At 36.8% G+C, this 19,144-nt stretch overlaps 1 protein-coding gene across 2 annotated transcripts; it reads right to left on the minus strand.

Annotated features, from left to right (window-relative positions):
• Positions 1-10,610: 10,610 nt before the first annotated feature.
• Positions 10,611-18,962, minus strand: LOC127977827 (programmed cell death protein 10-A). 2 transcript variants are annotated; one of them, XM_052582981.1, is made up of 9 exons: positions 18,802-18,962; positions 15,852-16,020; positions 15,310-15,363; positions 13,528-13,645; positions 12,828-12,954; positions 12,345-12,423; positions 12,127-12,209; positions 11,055-11,147; positions 10,611-10,945 (listed from the first exon to the last, which is right to left on the minus strand). In XM_052582981.1, exons 2-8 carry the CDS (start codon positions 15,939-15,941, stop codon positions 11,066-11,068), a joined length of 633 nt encoding a protein of 210 aa, XP_052438941.1. In that variant the 5' UTR covers positions 15,942-16,020; positions 18,802-18,962; the 3' UTR covers positions 10,611-10,945; positions 11,055-11,065. The 2 variants fall into 2 exon arrangements, with proteins under 2 accessions (XP_052438941.1, XP_052438940.1); XM_052582980.1 differs by having other exon boundaries at positions 10,611-11,147.
• Positions 18,963-19,144: the final 182 nt, after the last annotated feature.

Consider the following 19,144-nt stretch of genomic DNA (forward strand, 5'->3'; position numbering starts at 1 on the left):
GGTTATATTTTCCAGAAAATGACCTGGAGCGAGACGAGAGGGCAATAGGGCACTAGAGGACAGCGGCACACGGGCGGAATGAGAGATGAGAGGCGGTTATACCGGCGAGAAGAGTCACTGCAGGGACATTCACTACGTTAAAAAAATAAATAAATCACCTCCACACTGGGCTCTAAAACTGCTGGACATGAACGGTATAATTAATGCTATAATAATGATATTCAGAACAAGAATTACTGGGCAAATGTCATGCAGTGTATTTTTAAGTCTGGCGAAACAAAATTCCTATTACAATCAAGAAAGACGTCCACACTGGAAATGTGAGGTTTACTGTATTTTTGATCAAATAAACGCATAAGAGACTTCTTTCATTAGCATTAAAGATCTTACTGACCCTAAACTTTTCCATGGTAGATATATATTAAAAGTATGACTAGTAAGATTACTTCATTGGCGAATAAAAACTCCTATCATAATCGAGAAAGATGTCGACCATGGAAAATGATGAACACAGCAGTTCAGTCATTTTAACACATTTACATTCATTTACAAGTATTACGTGTGAATTTTGTGTATGGATTTTGCTTTTACCTGTATTTTTGTAACTGACTTCACAGTCAGAGTCATATTGTTATTTTTTGCAGATTGCAAGTTTTGTGATTTTAATTTTTTTATTAATATTTTTTATTAAGCAAGAATGCATTACATTCATCAGAATTGACAGTAAAGGCACTTGTAATGTTACAAAAGATCTATTTCAATTCATTAAAGAAAATAATTATCCTTAAAAAAAAAACTGTATCATGGTTTCCACAAAAATATGATGCAGCACAACCGTTTTCCGCATTTATAATAATAATAATAAAAGAGGAAATCATTTTATAATGATTTCTGAAAGATCATGTGACAAATTCAGCTTTGATCACAGGAATAAATCAAATTTTAAAACATTAAAATAGAACACAGGAATTTTAAATGTAAATCTTTGACAAAATCACTTTTTACTGAAACTAAACTTGGTACATTTTACAATTTTTATTTAATAGGGGTTTGGAAGGACTTTAAAGTGAGAAAATAATGATAATTTGATAATCAACTTTTCTTAATAGAGTCAGCTATATTGAAAATAAGGGAAAACATTTAGATAAAAGAAACAAAGCAAGACAGAGACAAAGACTGCAGATAAAAGATACAATTCTGTGTTTTTGGAGGAGATGATGAGATGGGATTTGCCTCAGGAAATAGCACCATCCCGTGTGTGTGTGTGTGAGTGAGAGAGAGAGAGAGAGAGAGAGAGAGAGAGAGAGAGAGAGAGAGAGAGAGAGAGAGAGAGGCAAAAGACAAGCCCAAACAAATATTTTCCCTCTCACCGTGGTCTCTGCTGCTCTACCTGTTCTTCTCCCCACAACCCACCGCGCTAACAGTGTCTCGACAATAAAAGTGATTTAACCAACAACAAACGACTTTGTTCCATCAGTATGAGAGGAAAAACTGACAGATGAAGCTGCTGTCAGACACTGACACACAGAAAACAAATGCTCAAAGAACCAAAGAAAAAACTGAACAAACACAGTCTTTTTCAGATTATATGATGCCGACTTCCTGCTCACAGCCTGCAATTAGCAAACCAAACACTGTTTAAATGGCTTATATATATTCAATCGTTTTACAGAATTAAATAGTATAAAATAGTTTTAGCATGTGACACTGCAGAACATTTCACCTAGCCATGTATGATTGACCTCTGACCTCTTGCGTCCGCCTATCATCCAGCGCTGTGGTTGAAATCTCAGAGCTGCCATGACAACGGGTAAATTGGCTGACCTTTTGACCCACATCCATCAGCCAACACGTCACTGGAAACCCCACGAATGACCTGAGAAGCAGGACGAGAGCATCATGGATTACACAATACTGCGGTGTTTCAGTCAAGTATTCAATTAGTCTACAGAACTGACAAGTTACTGTCCTCTGGTTTTCTCTCATATTCCCAGAGGAAAATTATGAAACTCTCCTGTTTCATTTAGGTACCAGCTTTTTAGGATGTTCCACCTATAATTAATTATAAAAACTGATGCAAATAAGACAATTGTTGTCATACAATGAGGAAGCTATAAAGTTGATTTATGCCATAACGTTTTCAAAGGTAACTTGACGAGTGAGCCGTGGGTTGGGTTACTGTTCTGGGCACTCGCAGTGCAAAAATGCTTCCTCGTGAGTTTGGTTTTCCATGCATGGATATGTTCTGTGCACCTGCCTTTTTTTGTGTGCGCGATATTTGACACTTTTTAAATGCCATAATATGGCATTATGAAACCCTACGACAACCAGTGTGTAATTGAATATATTTTAACAACTAGCCTAAAAATTTTATTCATATGTTAATTAAAAAACTGCATTACAGGTACATCTAAAAAAATTAGAATATAATAATAATAATAATTCCTTACATTAATATAGCGCTTTTCTAAGCACCCAAAGCGCTTATTGCAATATCATGGAAAATGTCTTTATTTTGGGGAATTTAATTAAAAAAAGCAAACTTTCTTATATTGTAGATTCATTGCACACAAACTGAAATATTTAAAGAGTTTTCTTCTTCTTCTTCTTATTATTATTATTCTAATGGTTACTAGTTACATCTTAGAAAAATAAAATTCAGTTTCTCAAAAAAAATTTATATTCAATTTTGAGCTTGATTAGTTAGATTAATTTTGAGTATAAATACCGAGTACCTCTTGGGCTAGTTTAGAACCACAATTATGGGAAAACTATTGACTTGACAGATGTCCAGAAGACATCTGTAAGAGATGTAAGAGAGAAGAGAGTAAGCCACAGAAGGTCATTGCTGAAAGGGCTGACTGTTCACAGAGTGCTGTATCAAAATATATTCATAGAAAGTTGACTGGGAGGAAAAAGTGTGGTAGGAAAAGGTGCACAAGCAACAGGGATGATCACAGCCTTGGGAAGATTATCAGGAAAAGCCGGTTAAAGAATTTGGAAGAGCTTCACAAGGAGTGGAGTGAAGCTGGAGTCAGTGCATCAAGAGTCACCACAGTCAGACGTTTTCAGGAAAAGAGCTACAGCTTTCACATTCCTAGAACCAAGGCACTTCTGAACCAGAAAAAAACATCAGAAGCATTTCACCTGGAGTAAGAATAAAAAGAACTGTTGCTCAGTGGCCCAAAAACATTCTTTTCAGATGAAAGAAAATTTTACATTTCACTTGGAAATCAAGGTCTGGATCCTGTAGGAAGACTGGCACAGAATCCACGCTGCTTGAAGTCCAGTGTGAAGTTTCTGAAGTCTTTTCCTAAGACAAGAAAAGTGTATTGTTCAAAATTCATGTATAACATGTAAGTCTGCTATTAATCAGTGTTGCCATAAAAGGAATTTCATGCCTCATCACTTTTGATGGTGCCCAGACATGATTGTTTGTCACAAGGTGTGAAGTGGCTTGTCACACATTCATGTAGACAAGAGAACCTAAAAAAAAAGTACTTTTGTGATTCACCTCAAGTCACAATGGATTAGAAATGCCTCTTAAACATTATTGCCTGCAGCACAGCAGTGTAGTGCCTTTGGAGTGCCTCAAGGAGCTAGCACAATGGACATAATGGTGATGCACTGGATACTGTACTATACTGTACTCACTTTGTGTGAAGTGTCAGAGCTGGTAGCAGGACCCAAAACAGTAAAGAAAGCTTTTTTAGTTCAACAAAACAAGATGTTATTGCACGTTACAGCAGATCAAAAATCTGAGTTCGTGGTGTAAAACAAACATGAATTGCACAGTTTAAACAAATGCGACAAACAGATCATGAACAAGAAACAAGAAACGTTATGTCTGTAGTCTGTGTTCCCACCTCCGACAGTGATCACAGCCTCACATCGCCCGTGCATGTTTAAGATGAGGTTTTGGATATTCTGTTGAGGGATGGCTTGCCATTTATCCAGCAATGCTGTTTGCAACTCCACACGGGTTCCTGGAGGGACCTGGCATGCTTACACTCTTGACTGTAGTGGTTCTCAATGGGGTTCAAGTCGAGTGACCGGACTTGCCATTTCATTCTTGAGATGCCCTCCTAGTATTCAGTCACCAGCGTTGCTCGATGTGGGCTGGCGTTGTCATCCAGAAGCATGAAATCTGGCCACACTGCACCAGCATACGGTCGCAAACCTGGTCTCAGGATTTCATCCCTATACCTTTGGTCTGTCAGGCTCCCATTTTCGACGATGACAAGCTCTGTCCTTCCACCCATGGAGATGCCCAAACCATGACTGATGATCCTGCAATACTGTCATGCTGTACAACAATCTGTGGGAAATGTCTCTCCCTAGGACAATGCCAGACCCTCCTACACCTGTCTAGGAAGTTCTTGCAGAACTGGAACTCATCTGTGAAGAGCACTGTACCCCTCTGATTCATGTCCACCTGCGATGTTCTTTGAACCACTGCAGACATGCCAGTTTGTGTGCTCTGGAAAGAGGCACCTTCACAGCTGGTCTCCTGGCTCTCAAGCCAACTTAATGAAGTCAGCTCCTCACAGTCTGAGTGACCACTCACACCTCTGTTACATCCTGAAGATCATTTTGCATGCATGAAATGATTTCTGGAGGCATGCAGGGTCAAGTATCGGTCTTGATTTGGTGCTGTGACCAATTGTCTGCCTTCACCATGCTTTCTACTCACACTACCAGGCCTATATAAACTATAAGCCTATATATATATAATACTATAATAACACTGCTGCTGAAATGTGTGTCTTGGCAAGTCTGAAATCTATTCTGAGACTCTGAAGTGAGATGACTAGGATATATATTTTTATGCCTTAACAGACTTGAATAAAATCCTACAGCTGATCTCTCTTTAATCTCAGAATAAACAAGTGTTGGCTATATTAAAGAAATCTCATTTGCAATTTTACAACTTAGATCCTTTTTTAAATAGCATTTTACTGAAAAGTTATAGTGACGCTTAAACACTCTTAATCATTATGTAAATATTTCATTGATGCAACGCAATGCAGTGAAATCCACTCGAACGTCACAAAGATGTGGAATATGATGCGCGGCTCCACACTGCCCCCTCCCGTCCGAGCACGACACCGCTGTCGAGAGATTACAGCGACATGCTGAATGCATAACTAACGTTCTTTTTTTCCAGCTGATAATGGGCAAAAATAGCTCTAGCGGCACTGGAGAACAGGTAAGAGAGAACTCCTCTAACAATATCACACCGTAAAACAGTGAAAATCACCTGCTGATGATGTTAAAAATAAAACCTGAGTAAATTCTCTCGAGCGCAGCCCAAACCTTTCTTTCCTCCACAATCTCATCTTCTAACTTCTCTGCACTTCTGTTTGACGCCTCCTCTGTTCTTTGTCACCTCGACAGTCTCATTCCCTCCTTCAGCATCTCTCGGTTCTGTCATCTTCCTCTTTGTTTTTTCTTCTTTGGAGAAACGGAACCACATTTTTTCCCCTTGATGAAGATTCTTCACTTGCTGTTTATAAATGTAACATACATGCATTCATGCGTATTAAATAAGACTGGCCGCCACTGCATCTTCTCTCTCAAGGAAAGGTAAAGCAGCAGGTAGTTCAGTAAACAAGAAGAGGAGGAAGAAAATGACCAAGTGGACAGGAAGTAGGAGGAAGCAGCAGGTGTAGAGTGATCCAGTGAGTGGAGGAGACAAACAAACTCACTACACAGGTAAAGATGATGGGGGTGACTCCAGAGACTTACCTTCAAAAAACTGAAACCCTAAATCACCTAGAACTAATGAGACAGGAGAGGGAAAAACAGCAGAGAAAATAATGCAAAATTCAAATAATAAACTGCATTTAAATATGTAATGGTGCATGGATATTAAAAAGAACCTTGTAGTGATCAGTTCTTAAAATAACTATTTTTTAATCATCTAAAATAATCATTTTCCACTGTAAATAATCTTTTGTGATTTGTGGATCCATAAATGTTAAAGATTTTTCATTAAACCTGCCAATAAAGAACCTTCCCATATCACGTCAGTCACGTCACGTCAAATTACGTCTTGACGTGCACTCCCTTATTAATTATATGAATATTAATTAAAATAAATGTTGTTTTATTGGTAACAATTCACAATGCTGTTCAATTTGTTAGCATGTGTTAAAGAAGAGTTTAATTTCAGCATTCATGAATCTTGATTTCTATATATACACTGAAACATTTTTAACATTTCAAGTTATATAAACTGACATTGTTTCCCACTGTATTGGATATCCGATGTAAAATCTGCTTCCTGACCTAGAGCTCAGAGATGCACTGGCTCTTGATGAGTATCAGACTGGTGTTATATAGTGAAATTAGGACGTGCACATAACAAACAAAACACTCCAAACTGAAGAAAATCAAACGCTGACGCCGTATACTTAAGAGGGATTATGGGAAATCTATCAGGCCAGAGTGCCAACAGGATTGGGACTGCACACACACAGAGACACACTGAGACGTGCCGCGTGTCTAATCCCGAACACTAGACGATTCCCCAAGGAGGTGCGACTTCAAAAAGGATCCCGCCCACAGCTACAGAGATAAAGCACCCCACAATTTTCAATTAACCAGTCTTTTTCATGTTCCGTTGCGTTCTCTCGGTTTGTTTGTCTTGTTTGCTTCAAATTCCATTCTTTCCGTCATTCCTCTCGCTATCTACCAGGGCAAAGGTATCCAAACACTGAGAAATGAACGCACATTGCCTTCTTCATGCTGTGAGGTGCATATCAAGCGCCGAGTTACAGCCCCTTACCGTAACGATGACAAATAACAATAACGGCCTGCATCAGAGCCTTTGCATCCTGGCTTCAGGCCCAAAATACTCACGTCGACTTCTAGTTGTGCGTGTCTGTCAATAAAATCTTCAGAAAACCCCCAGAAAATGCTTCTCCCTGGCAAGTTGCACAAGTATTTGCCTCAGGCCATGATTTCCGTGGAGTGGGAAAATATGAAACAAAATTTTACAAAGAAAGAAAAAAGGAGTCAACAACTCATCTACATGTTGGCTGAAGATTGGAGGCGATATCCCACGCGCACATTTGATGACAAGGCCCAATCGAGAGGCAAAAAGAAGTGCTGACGGCTACCGACACACTGAAGTGAGCAATCGCTCGAGGGCCTTCATCACCGCACCGGATGAGTGACATGGTGGAAGCCTGCTGGAAAAACGAGCGCTTCTTATAGAATTCAACAGGAGGGCATGCACTTATACGAGAGCAAGAGCTAGAATATGATCTTTCATATTAGTGAGGCGTTAAAACTTCTAATTGCCCTGTTGAAACTCATTGGGTGTGACATCAAAAAGACATTAAAGAAAAAAAATACTAATTTGCATATTAATTGATATGCAGGAAGTGGAGAACAGCGGCGGTGCGAGATGCAGCGTCCTTCAAACACCCATCTGCACAAACGGGAGTCGGCACAACATGTTTCACAGACAGTGATGTGTTAATTACCTGCATTACCTCTGTGTGAAAGAAAACGGGAACTTCTCAAAGTGATATGCGGGAAGTTGAAATGCATTGGAATACAGTCAAACTCCAAATGACCATCAAGCTCCACTGTGGAGGAGCAGTATTTGTTACATATTGCATGTAATAAAATGAGTTAGTACCATATTAGTGAATTTACTCATTTTTAAATACTTGCTAAGCCATTCAAATCATAATGTTTGATTATTACTGGTGCATAATATAAATCAAACTTTAACTGGAATTTTGTTTAGGTTGAAGTTAACTTATTTTAAATGCATTTTAATAATAAGTATTTCATGTGTTAAATTTTAATGCATATTTTTCTCACAAAATTCAGTTTGAGACTGAACAAGGTACATTGTGCAAAACTATTGCCTTATTCAAAATATATTACTGATAAATTTGACTTCTATGAAAACAAAAAAAGATATAATTGAATTAATAAAAAAATCCCTAAAAGCCAGTTAATACACTTTTGTTTACTAGTAAATATATACATTTTATGATGCTTGCAAAGCCATTAAAACAATAGCTTTGATTATTATTCATATATATTATTTATTATGAAACTTTTCATGAACTTCAGCTTATTATTTTTACACTGTACAAAAACATGGCCTTGATGAAAATGTATCACTATTTAATATTATTATTATGAATAAAAATAAAAAAATAAATAAAGACTGAAAGAATTTTGTCCAAAAGTCAATCAGGAATCTTTTTCTAACTCAGTCTTTTTTTATGCAATTTATGCAAATCTACTTTACGTCCTCGAGTTATTTATTTAGAGACTGGTGGAAACTCAATCTCTTCAATGGTTTTTATCAAAAATGATATTCGACACTTCAGTGCCAAAACAAGTTTAATGTTTCACACACCACGGCAGAAACGAGACTCAGTAAACACCGAGATCAGACGTCACCTATAAAAGCCACCTAATGCATTCTGAGCTGGAATAGAGAGCTTTAAAACTCAAACATGCTCTATCAAAGTGGACTTCAAAAGCCTTGCTGCTCACGTAAAAATATTCCCTCTCACGAGAAAAGCCTTTGTATGATCACAAGGTCCTCTGCAGTCAGCAGACATCCCAAACACTCACGGTCTCCATGGTTTCACTCCGTAACAGCTGTCAATCAAAGTGCACTGGAGAAGGCCTCGAGTTCATACGGGGGAACATGCATAATGCATTACAGCAATAGGGAGAACACCTGAGGAGAAGCAGTAGGACATGATGTGAATAAGGCATGATCCTGATGCACTGCCGTCTGGCTACAGAGGAAAGAACCTCAAGAGGAACGACAAAACTGCTCCACTCCAGGAGACTAAAAGAATATAATGGGTACATCTATAGTATATTCACACAGATGTCTACAGACGTTCATATTTTCAGAACTGTGCAAGTATCGGAGAATCTCTAAGTGGCTTTTAAAAAGTCAAAAGTTCTCAAGGTGTTGAGATCCTAAAGGAAAAGAAAAAAAGATAAACATAAAAACTAATTGAAGTTTTTCTCTTTTTTATAGTGGAAAAGGTTCCTTTAGATTATTAAAATGGTTTCTTTAAGAACTGTTCACTGAAAGGTTCTCTGGTGAACCAAGAATGATCCTTCGATTACACTGCTAAGAGAACCTTCTTTTGGAAACTTTATGGACATCCAGGCATGCTATTAAATGATGCTGTTTTCTGAATAACTTACAAAAAAGGAACTCATAATTTCCTAATAAATTCCCAAATGAGTTCCTCAGTAATCCAATCATAAGTAAACTGGTTTGTGGCAGTTGTAAAATATATTGTAAACAGCATTTGAAGGACCTTCTTATGTGCTCATGTAATTAAAACAGTAACGTCTAAGGTCATAGGTTCAGTTCCAAAGCTGAATGCAATGAAAAAATACTTGGATAAAACCATTCATCCAATGCATTAATGAAAATGTAAATGAAAGGTATTTTTTCTCCAGTTCAACAGAAAATATAATAATAATAATAATAACTAATAAAACAGAGGGAATGCAACATGTTGGGTGGCAAGAAAAAACTTTACTACCTAACCATGTACAAATTAAGTGGCTGTATGCATATAAATGTTGAAAAATACTGATTTCTGCATTGCTGCGAATCTCAACTTCATGCACCTGGAGTAAGAAGAGCACTTCCATGAGCTGGACAAAGTAAGCCAGGCATGAGTAGACGTAAGTCCAGAAAGTAAGAAGGAACTGTCAGCAATGTCAAAGCCCACACATATCACCAGTAATCCTTCATGTCTCATGGCAACCAGGAGGACTGTGTATGGCCAGAGTCCAGACATTCCTCCCTTCACACTAACGCTGGAGAAAAGCATGTTAGAGATGAGCACAGTACTCCCCACACACAAAGTATTTTACAGTTCCAGGTAAAGCAAAAGTTCCAAATCCCTAGAAGCAGCTTCACACACTTCAGACAATATGTGATTGTTAAAGTGAAGCTTGGATCTTATTCAAGTTTAAATTGGTTTACAGAAAACACACAAGACTATGAATCCTTGATTAACTCGATCATGAAATGATAGATTTAGTCTTCAAATGAATTGCCTTATATCTTTACTTAGAAAGCCATAAATCATATAAAATAAAACGGATCAAAACATTACAGGCACTCCAGATGCAAAATTAATTGTGGGAAAGGCAATCCCAAAATGCATTGTGACAAATACAGCAATTATCAACTTATCCAAAATTAGCAGCCAAAAATATCAATGCTTTCCTTGGCTTTTTTTCAATGTGAGCAACAACTTAAAAACAACTTTTAGAGTTTGCTTTAGGTAAAATATCTAAAATGGCTTAAGGTTTAATTTCAGTAAATGACAAAAACATAACTCATTTTTGTGCATGCATGTGTCTCTTCTTCAAAGTCAGTCTATGTTTTTTTTTTTTTCTTCCATCTGAAATATAATGCCACCAGACAAAAACCCCAACCGAAGTATCAATTACTTCCAAAGTGCAACCAAGGGTTAATTCTTGAGGTAAGGGATTAAAAAAAAAACTTAACCCTAATTATGAACAACAGTAATAGTGAAGCTGAAATAGGGGATAAAAAAAAAATTAAGTAAAAACTCCCAAAACTTGAGTTTGACATGTGCGGTGTTTATTTGAACAATTCTGTTACCAAATCTCTATTAAATATACATCTCTCATTCAAGTTTGAAGCATCAGAGGAGACAGCTAAACCCCAGCATTTAACAAGCACGTCTGGACGCCCCGTGTCCCGTCCCGTTAAGGTCCCCAAGCATTTGGCTTTCTCTTGGACAGAATGAAAATATATCGGAAGCGAGACAGATGGAGAAAGCAAGTGAGATAGAGTGACTGTAAAGCGCAGGATATGAGAAACGCTAGACGGTCGCTCCAGCTCATGAAGAAGATTAGATTTAGATGGGGTTAGAAACCATAATAGAAGCCATCCAGCCTAAAGTGTTACCGCCAGGAGACAAGAATCATAAATTACTGTCCAAAGGATTTTTTTTTTTTTTACATTGTTCATATAAAGGTTATTTAAAAAAAAAAAGAAAACACACTTCTATGACTCCTACGCAACAGTTTTGAAGGTCTGCAGTATCAAGTTGGTTTGGTGGATGAGCCGGTTGGCACTGGCAAACACGTTTATTGCCCTGGAACAAAGGCAGAGAGGGGAGGAATACAAATTAGATCAGAAGACAAATGAAAGTACAAATGTTATGCCGTGAAATTTCAGGGTTCTTCAGGCAAAGAGTTGGTTTAGAGGTTAGCACTAAATTTTGTTGCACTTCTGATTTGAACAGTGATAATTATAAGAAATGTTTCTTGAGCAGCAAATCAGCATATTAGATTGATGAGCTGAAAATGGCCAGAAAAGTTCTGTTTGTGGGTGAAATGCTCATTTCCAAAAGATGGAACGACTGAAAGTACATAAATTATGAGTTCATAGACTATTATCATTTTTGCCTCTGCTCTAAAATGATTCTAACTTTTAAAGTCATGTAACGACAATAAGCACCATAGTTCAAAAGTTTGTGGTCAGTAAGATTTAAAGATGCATTAAATTGTGACATTTATTTTATTTTATAAATGCAGTTCTACTGTATCTGTTCATCAAATAATCCTGGAAAAAACTGTGATAATTATAAGAAATGCTTCTTGAGCAGCAAATCAGCATATTAGATTGATTTCTGAAGGATCATGTTACACTGAAGTCTGGAGTAATGATGCTGAAAATTCAGCTTTGAATAAAATCACAGGAATAAATTACATAAAAAAATAAATGCAGCCTTCATGTGCATAAGATACCTCTTTCAAAAAAAAGTAAATGTTACAGAGCCCAAATTTTCTATTCTATTATTTGTTAACAAATGCATATCACTTATAAGTTATATTTTTTACTTTAAAATTTAGCATTTGTCCATGCTTTTATGCAGTATAATGTTAAAATGTTAAATGCAAGAAAATAAACAATTCTTTTAAGGCAGGTTGTCAATAATATATGTTTTTTGTTTTATATTTATTTATTTATTTGTTGAAAACTTTCTACCAAGAACTTTTCATCAGAAATGTATATGAAAAAGGCAAATAATAAAGGTGAAGACAATGAGGTTGTTCTTAAAATGTCCATACTTTCCGTCTTTGAAGTATGTTTTGAGAGTGTCGCTGAAGCTTTTTGAGTGTTTCACAAACTCTTTCTTCTGATGCTCAAGTGCCTGGAAAACACAAAGACATTTTCATTTCTTCCTTCAGCAAGTGAGGGATAGAGATGATGATATACAGTACACTCACTGCATCCATCTCATAATGACAGTGTGTGTGTGTGTGTGTGTGTGTGTTTGGTCACTCACTCTTCTGTTCTGGTACTGGTATTTCTTAAAGACGTTGTTCACCGTGTCCAGTAGTTCTTTTATGGCACTGGCTATATCTCTGTAAATGTCAATTAAACAAATGTTTAAAAATACTGTATGAATGTCTCAGTCCTGTGACTTTATATGCTTTTATCAACCATATTTATGACCTGGAGAATGAAAAAGTAATAGTGGTGAATGCACACTTACTGTGTTTACATATAACAGATACAATTCTTAGTTTTTAGAAGAAAAATTAATACAAAAACCTACTGCAAGGCTTCATTACCTATCTTTCTTTTAGTTTGGGGTGAAATAAGAACCAGACGTTTCTTCAAATATTAAATATAAATACTTCAAAAAGAAACTCTGTCGGGGCAAGCGCACACGAAAAAACTGACGTAATGAAACGCAAGCCATGATGCAAAAGGGGAATTTTTTGTTAGTATGTGTGTGTGATTGTGGGCATAATAACGCTCTCACTTGATTGTCTGCAGGAAACGGACTCGGTCGTTGATTTCGTCAGGGATTTTGCTGAGGATCTGTTTCAGAGCGCGAGCTCTTTCATTCAGGTCCTGGAACTCCCGCTCAGGCCTGTCAATCATGTACTCTGCACACAAAGAACACGCCCACAGGAAACACTCAGTCATTATAGCAACAACAGATGACTTGCCTCTAATAACCTGTCATTAAAATCTGATGCACTTAATGACTTCTTTTAATGGCCAATCTTGATTGACAACCATATGAAAAAACACAATAAAAGTCCAGAAACATCTGTATTATTCTGTAAAACGCAGTCAAGCACCTCAGCGTACATGAGGATAGATTACAAAAGGAAGAGCAAAACAAGGATTTTACTATGGGCTTGGATTCAATTTGGAAGATAATTTATTTATTATTCTTTACATTTCAAATAAACACAAACGAGCATTACCCGGAAAACCCTGTGTGTGTGTCTGCGCATTCATTAGCAGTATAAATCTGAACATGTCAAAAACACTTGCAAAAAGCACAGAATTAAATTATGAGGAAAAAAATACATTCCAGTTATTACTGGGTTTTAATTCATGGGGAAACAGCTCCCCCTAGAGGCTCGAGGCTGCATGGTTAACAACACTTTGCATTGCAAACCATATACAATGTTCCTCTGCTCTTCAAAGTTATGGAAGATCATACACACCCTCAACATCATCGGCAGCCATGCGTAATAAGGACTCAGTGAAGTTGATCTCCACGTTCTTCTTCTCCAGAATTTTCATGATAATATCCTGAGTCAGTCCTGGGTTCTCCTTCTCTGCCTGACATCAACAAACAGAGAGCACATGTCAGTCCAACTCAACCACAAATAAAGCTTACAGCATTTCTGAGATCTAAAAAATGTATCAAATGTATGTGCTGAAAACAATGAATATATAAAAACTTCTCATATCTTCAAGCTTGAGACGTCATTTCATTTTATTAAATATTGACATTTAATCAATATTTTATGTATATTACTACTAACATAAGTAAAAAAAAAAAAAAAAAAAGAAAATGTGTGCTTTCGTGATTCTAACATTATGGTTTATATGACTGTTACACAACAGTATTACAAAGCCCCAAATGGGGCAGCAGAGACAGCAAAAGCAGAAAAACTATGATTTTCTTGCTGAAATCTCATGGTAAGCGAGATATTTCAGGAGAGATGAAGAAAAGTAAAACCCAGAAGACTCAAATCAAAACTGAAAGTGCACTTTTGTAGCATCCTTTTTCTCCCCTGTGATCCACTTGTAAAGTTAGTCAAGGTTTTCACGATCAACCAAAAAATGGTCCTTATAATTAAAATGGTTGTTTTTGTTACAGTGGTCCCCATTTTAACGATATTTATATTTTACAAATGGCGCAGGTCCACTCAGGGCGTGTCCAAATCCACTACTTGTTTAACGGGTCTAAACGGGTTGTCCCTATTCTCTTAATTTTCAATAAACTAATCAGAGGGTCATTTCCCATTCCCTTTAAGAGCCAGCTGCGCTCGCGCCATGGCAAATTTGCTATTTACGAAGCAGAATTTGCAAGCGCAAACATCTTGTGTTGTTTTATCTCTGTTAATTGTCCTTCACTGAATGATGCAGCCGAGATTTTCTCGACGTGCATGTGATATCTAGATCAAAATAACGGTTCATGTTCAACAGAAGAAGAGACTCATTCAGGTTTAAAACAACTTGAGTCAGTAAATGATGACACAATTAAAATTTTTGGCTGAACGATTCCTTTAAATGTTAATAAAATAAAACTCAAGAAAAAATAACTCACTGCTCTTGAATGAAGAACATTAATGCTGCTAAAGTTCAGCAATTCTAAAATAACTTGAAATTTTCAACAACTTTTCACTTCATATCTTTTTGCACCAAATAGTATCGAAAATCGTATCGATATCGATAAAGAGTAAATGATACACATCCCTAAATCATCATTTACTATGTATGATAAGGTACAATATGTTTAAAATGTAATCTTTATATACAAATGCCCTGTTATGATCAAGTGAATCAGGATAGGCCAAGTTACTGAATAAGAAATGTAAAATTAGCCGTCATATGAGAATGCTTTAAAAAATATTTCCTTCACAGTTTAGATTCCAGCTTTAGTTTTTGCCTTTAGAACTCTTCCAAGAGGGCAAAGAAAACAAAAACCACTATCTACATAGCCATTTAAGTCCTGACTAATATTATTTTTGAGGCCCTGGTGATGTGCAGAAAAGCAAAGTCGTTTTAGAGGTGGAGAATGTTCCTACATTATGATTAAAGATTATGAATACATGTTATTTCTTTGGAATAACATGCACTGAAGAATCAAGCACAAGTAAATGGGATCTTTTTCGATTTCTACCTGATGTAGATGAAATTCTGATGGACTGAAGGGGATTTTCTGACACATTAAAATGAAGAAATGATAATGACTGAATCCCGTCATATTTCCTCACCTTTATGAAAGCTGCTCTCAGAGTCTGTGCCGCAGACAGATTTACTCTCTCCAGCTGTGACACACACAAAAGCCATTTTAATTTACCGCAAGATAAAGCAGGCTGTTTGGTTTTAGTGTCGCACACATTATACACAGTCATTATCACCACTTTAAAATTAAAATATAGTCGGTTGTAGGTGTAGATTTTGCCTCTAATTAAACATAAATGAATCCACAGAAGCACGTGTAGGCTGTGTCAACTGTGCACATATGCGAGTATGAAGATTAGTAATATTACAAAAGATCTCTATTTTAATATAAAATGTTTCAGAAAATCGGCATATTAGAATGGTTTCTAAAAGATCATGTGACACTGAAGACTGGAGTAATGATGCTGAAAAATTACCTATACATCATAGGAATACATTTTTATAGAAAATGTATTACAATTGGAAAAAAGTTATTTCACATTGTAATAATATTTCTAAATATTACTGTTTTTACTTTATTTTTAACACAACCATAACTGAACACTCTCCTACCAGAGACTGACCACCGTACCTCATTGAAGACAGGGTACATCACAGCGTAGAGCGTCATGGATACCATTGAGGTCGTGTCTGCTTCATTCTTCATCTCTTCCATTGTCATCTTTGTCAGGGTGCGGGAAGGGATGGGGGGAGCGTCGTCCACTCCTGGGGGCTCGCGATGAGGGGGGCCCAGACGATTGCTGAAAGGGAAACCAATGAGGAAGAGATTATAAAAGGGTAGCGGGATTTCATTTCACAGGTAAGGAAATGACATTTTCAACTTGCGTTCAAAAGGTAGACGTGATAGCCATGGGAAAGCGCCAAGTTTTCGGTGAGATTTAGGCGATTCAGGCCCCTCAAGATTAAAGGAATGAGACACGTGGCCAGCGCTTGCCTTATGGTTAGATTCTGAATTAGTCTTTTTCGATTGTACAGACCAAAAGACAACACTGAGAGACATAACTCAATTCAACTGTAAATAAAGGCCCATTCACACAAAGAACGTTAAAAATCTTCTGTTTATTATAAGTACGGGCTGCACAGTTTTGTACATGGATTCTTAATCTCTCATTCCTCTCACTATCATTACTGTCTCGTATCATTATCATTATAATCTTGACAAAATCTAAGTCTCAAAGTTCCATACTTGGTGGCTATTTTTGTGATAGATGAAATACTGTGACAAGAATTTATAAATTTGTGAAAATTAAATATTTAGTATAACATTTCAAAAGTCACAGGAACCTCAATATTTGTAATACCAACTTCAAATTTGAAATATATTGATTTTAGATTCCAAAATATTGTTGAACCGCATCTTTTGTAACATCAACATTTTTAACAAAGAATTTTATAGAAATTTTAAATTGCTAAATATTTTGGAAAATCTCATATAAAATAAAAAATTGTACAGTCCATTTTTTACAATATAATAAATAAAATTCAACAAAAAAAAGGCTTGTTTCACCAAGAAGCATCCCAATGAATAATAAGGTAAGTTATTTTGCCGCTTTAAAGGCATGATGGATTCTGATTGGCTTTTGTTGTTTTTATCATTCATCAGCTCTGAAAAAAAATAAAAATTAAATTATGATTCCAATATTTCCTCTAATTGTATTCTAGGTTTCCTTGTTTGCATAGGATTAGAATTATTTCAAACCTTCATAGTTACGATACTCTCGATAGTTTCTTATTTCTTCTCAACATCCACAACAACATGCCAAAGTGTTTATTCCTTCACCCAACACGTGTGGAACAATAGCGCTTGTTGTTATCTGCAGAAGGTCACGGTTCCTCTCAAGCTACAAGGAACATTACAAACCATTGAAAGTGAAGCACGCTTATCTCAATGCCGTCGATTCAGACTAATGGACAGGAGGCCGTGAGTCATTCCCACCTGATCGGAAGGCCATTGGCCCCGCGGTGGGAGGCAGCCTTATCTGGGTGACATTCAGAGGGATTGCTGTGACGTCGTCACATAGAGCAGGACTATGGTTGGAAATACCAGCACTCCTCTTATAAAACACGGCTGCCAGGTTACATATGCATTATAATGACTCACATCTTTCCTCCTGACAAAGGCCAACCAACACCTGATTCCTTAGTGTCTCTAGTCAGAGTCTGACCTTGGCACTGAAACGGGTAACGCCCTAATGCAAGTGAATCCTAAACTATGTTTATACCTTATAATGCATAAAAGATTCAGTAAGTTAGAGAGAGTGAATCAACATGTTTAGTGTCAACTGAGGGAAAGTTCTGCCAATTATTAAACCACATCATCGTAAAATAATGCAGCTATGCATTACAATGGTATACTTTGGTTATTGCAGTGTTGTTGTGTTTCGGTTTCAGTAAATCATTATTTTTAATCAAATTACTGTAAACAACACACCAGCTCACCACTAAAATCAGCCTTCATGAATAAATATGAGGTGAACATGATAGTTTTTGAATCTGATCTTGACTGGCTCGATACATATTACAGTTGAGAATCAGCACAGTTATTCAGTAGTCATTCAACATAATTCTCCTGCTCTATTTTTCAGTAAAGACACACAAAAAAACTTTAAAATTTCAAGCATTTCTTCCACTCAAGATTCCAATTAAAGAATATAATTTGTGTTATACATTGAATTTTTTATTTTATTTTCCTTATATATATCTTCTACAAGCAACTCTCCTTCCATTTTCCAAACTCGATTTAACATCATTCTGCCACACAATATAAACATTGAACTTTATCTGCCTCTTACACAACTGGATTAGACCATTTTGAGGGTTATAAAAACATTTGAAAAAAAAATCAGCCCAATTTCATTCACTTGAAAGATCTGAAGATCGACTGAAGAACAAGCTCAGTGACAGCTTTACTAAATAGTTCAATCAAACATAAATACATTAATCAAATAACGTCGTGAACGACTGCCAGACTGATTCAAGCTGTCGAGATGTTTCAGGTTTACACCCAACTGTGACGTCATCATATTTATTAAAACCGCAGTTCAGCCTGATCCTAACGTCTGGGTTGAAATGTATCTATGATATCAACATTTGTAATGATATAACAGCCATCTAATCGGATTCTGGTGGATTACTGGTATAAGATCAAGAGCTAATTCACAGTAAATGTTGTCATTCCAAACCTGATTGTTGACTAATTATATTTTGTCTTAGTCTTCAGCAGGCCTACGTTTGCTGTCTTTAAAACGAATTTACTCTCCGATACAACTTGAGGCCTCGAAAATACTAACCTAAGATGGGCTACCTGGCATTGAATAAAACATCAAATCAAACAAATGTAAACGCTATTACTTTTCTTAGTTTCTGATCTATTGTGAAGATCTGATTAGCTGGATGGCTAAACTCTCTGTTAGCTAGGTGACTGCTAGTCCCAAGCGAATTATTTTTTATAGAAATCCCAGCGAAATGAAGACCGTTAATTACAAGTTATAGTTCAAAAGTGCGTTTTCAGCCTCTCTTACCTGTGTTAAGCTCGTGTATATGTGTTTATTTGACTGCTGATTAGCTAGGTAACTCTTTTGAATATTTTCCTTTCTGTGTGGAATCGCTCGCCAAAGACGGAAGTTTTCTGCATGACCAATCTAAAGAACGAGGGGCGGGGCTACGAGTCGGTTAGACCCAATCAGCGAATAGCGAGGCGATAGAACGAAGCGACGTCTGACGTTTTGTAGTCCTCAAAACGACCTCAAACGGTGCAAGACTGTACGCAGAGGCTATAAAAAAAACTACAACTACCAAAAACCTCACGATGTGCCTAAAAAAGACTGGCGTCTGTTTCGCCATATCGCAGTATTCATATACATT

The sequence above is a fragment of the Carassius gibelio genome, chromosome B18 (assembly GCF_023724105.1).
Source record: "Carassius gibelio isolate Cgi1373 ecotype wild population from Czech Republic chromosome B18, carGib1.2-hapl.c, whole genome shotgun sequence".
NCBI classification, from domain to species: Eukaryota; Metazoa; Chordata; class Actinopteri; order Cypriniformes; family Cyprinidae; genus Carassius; species Carassius gibelio.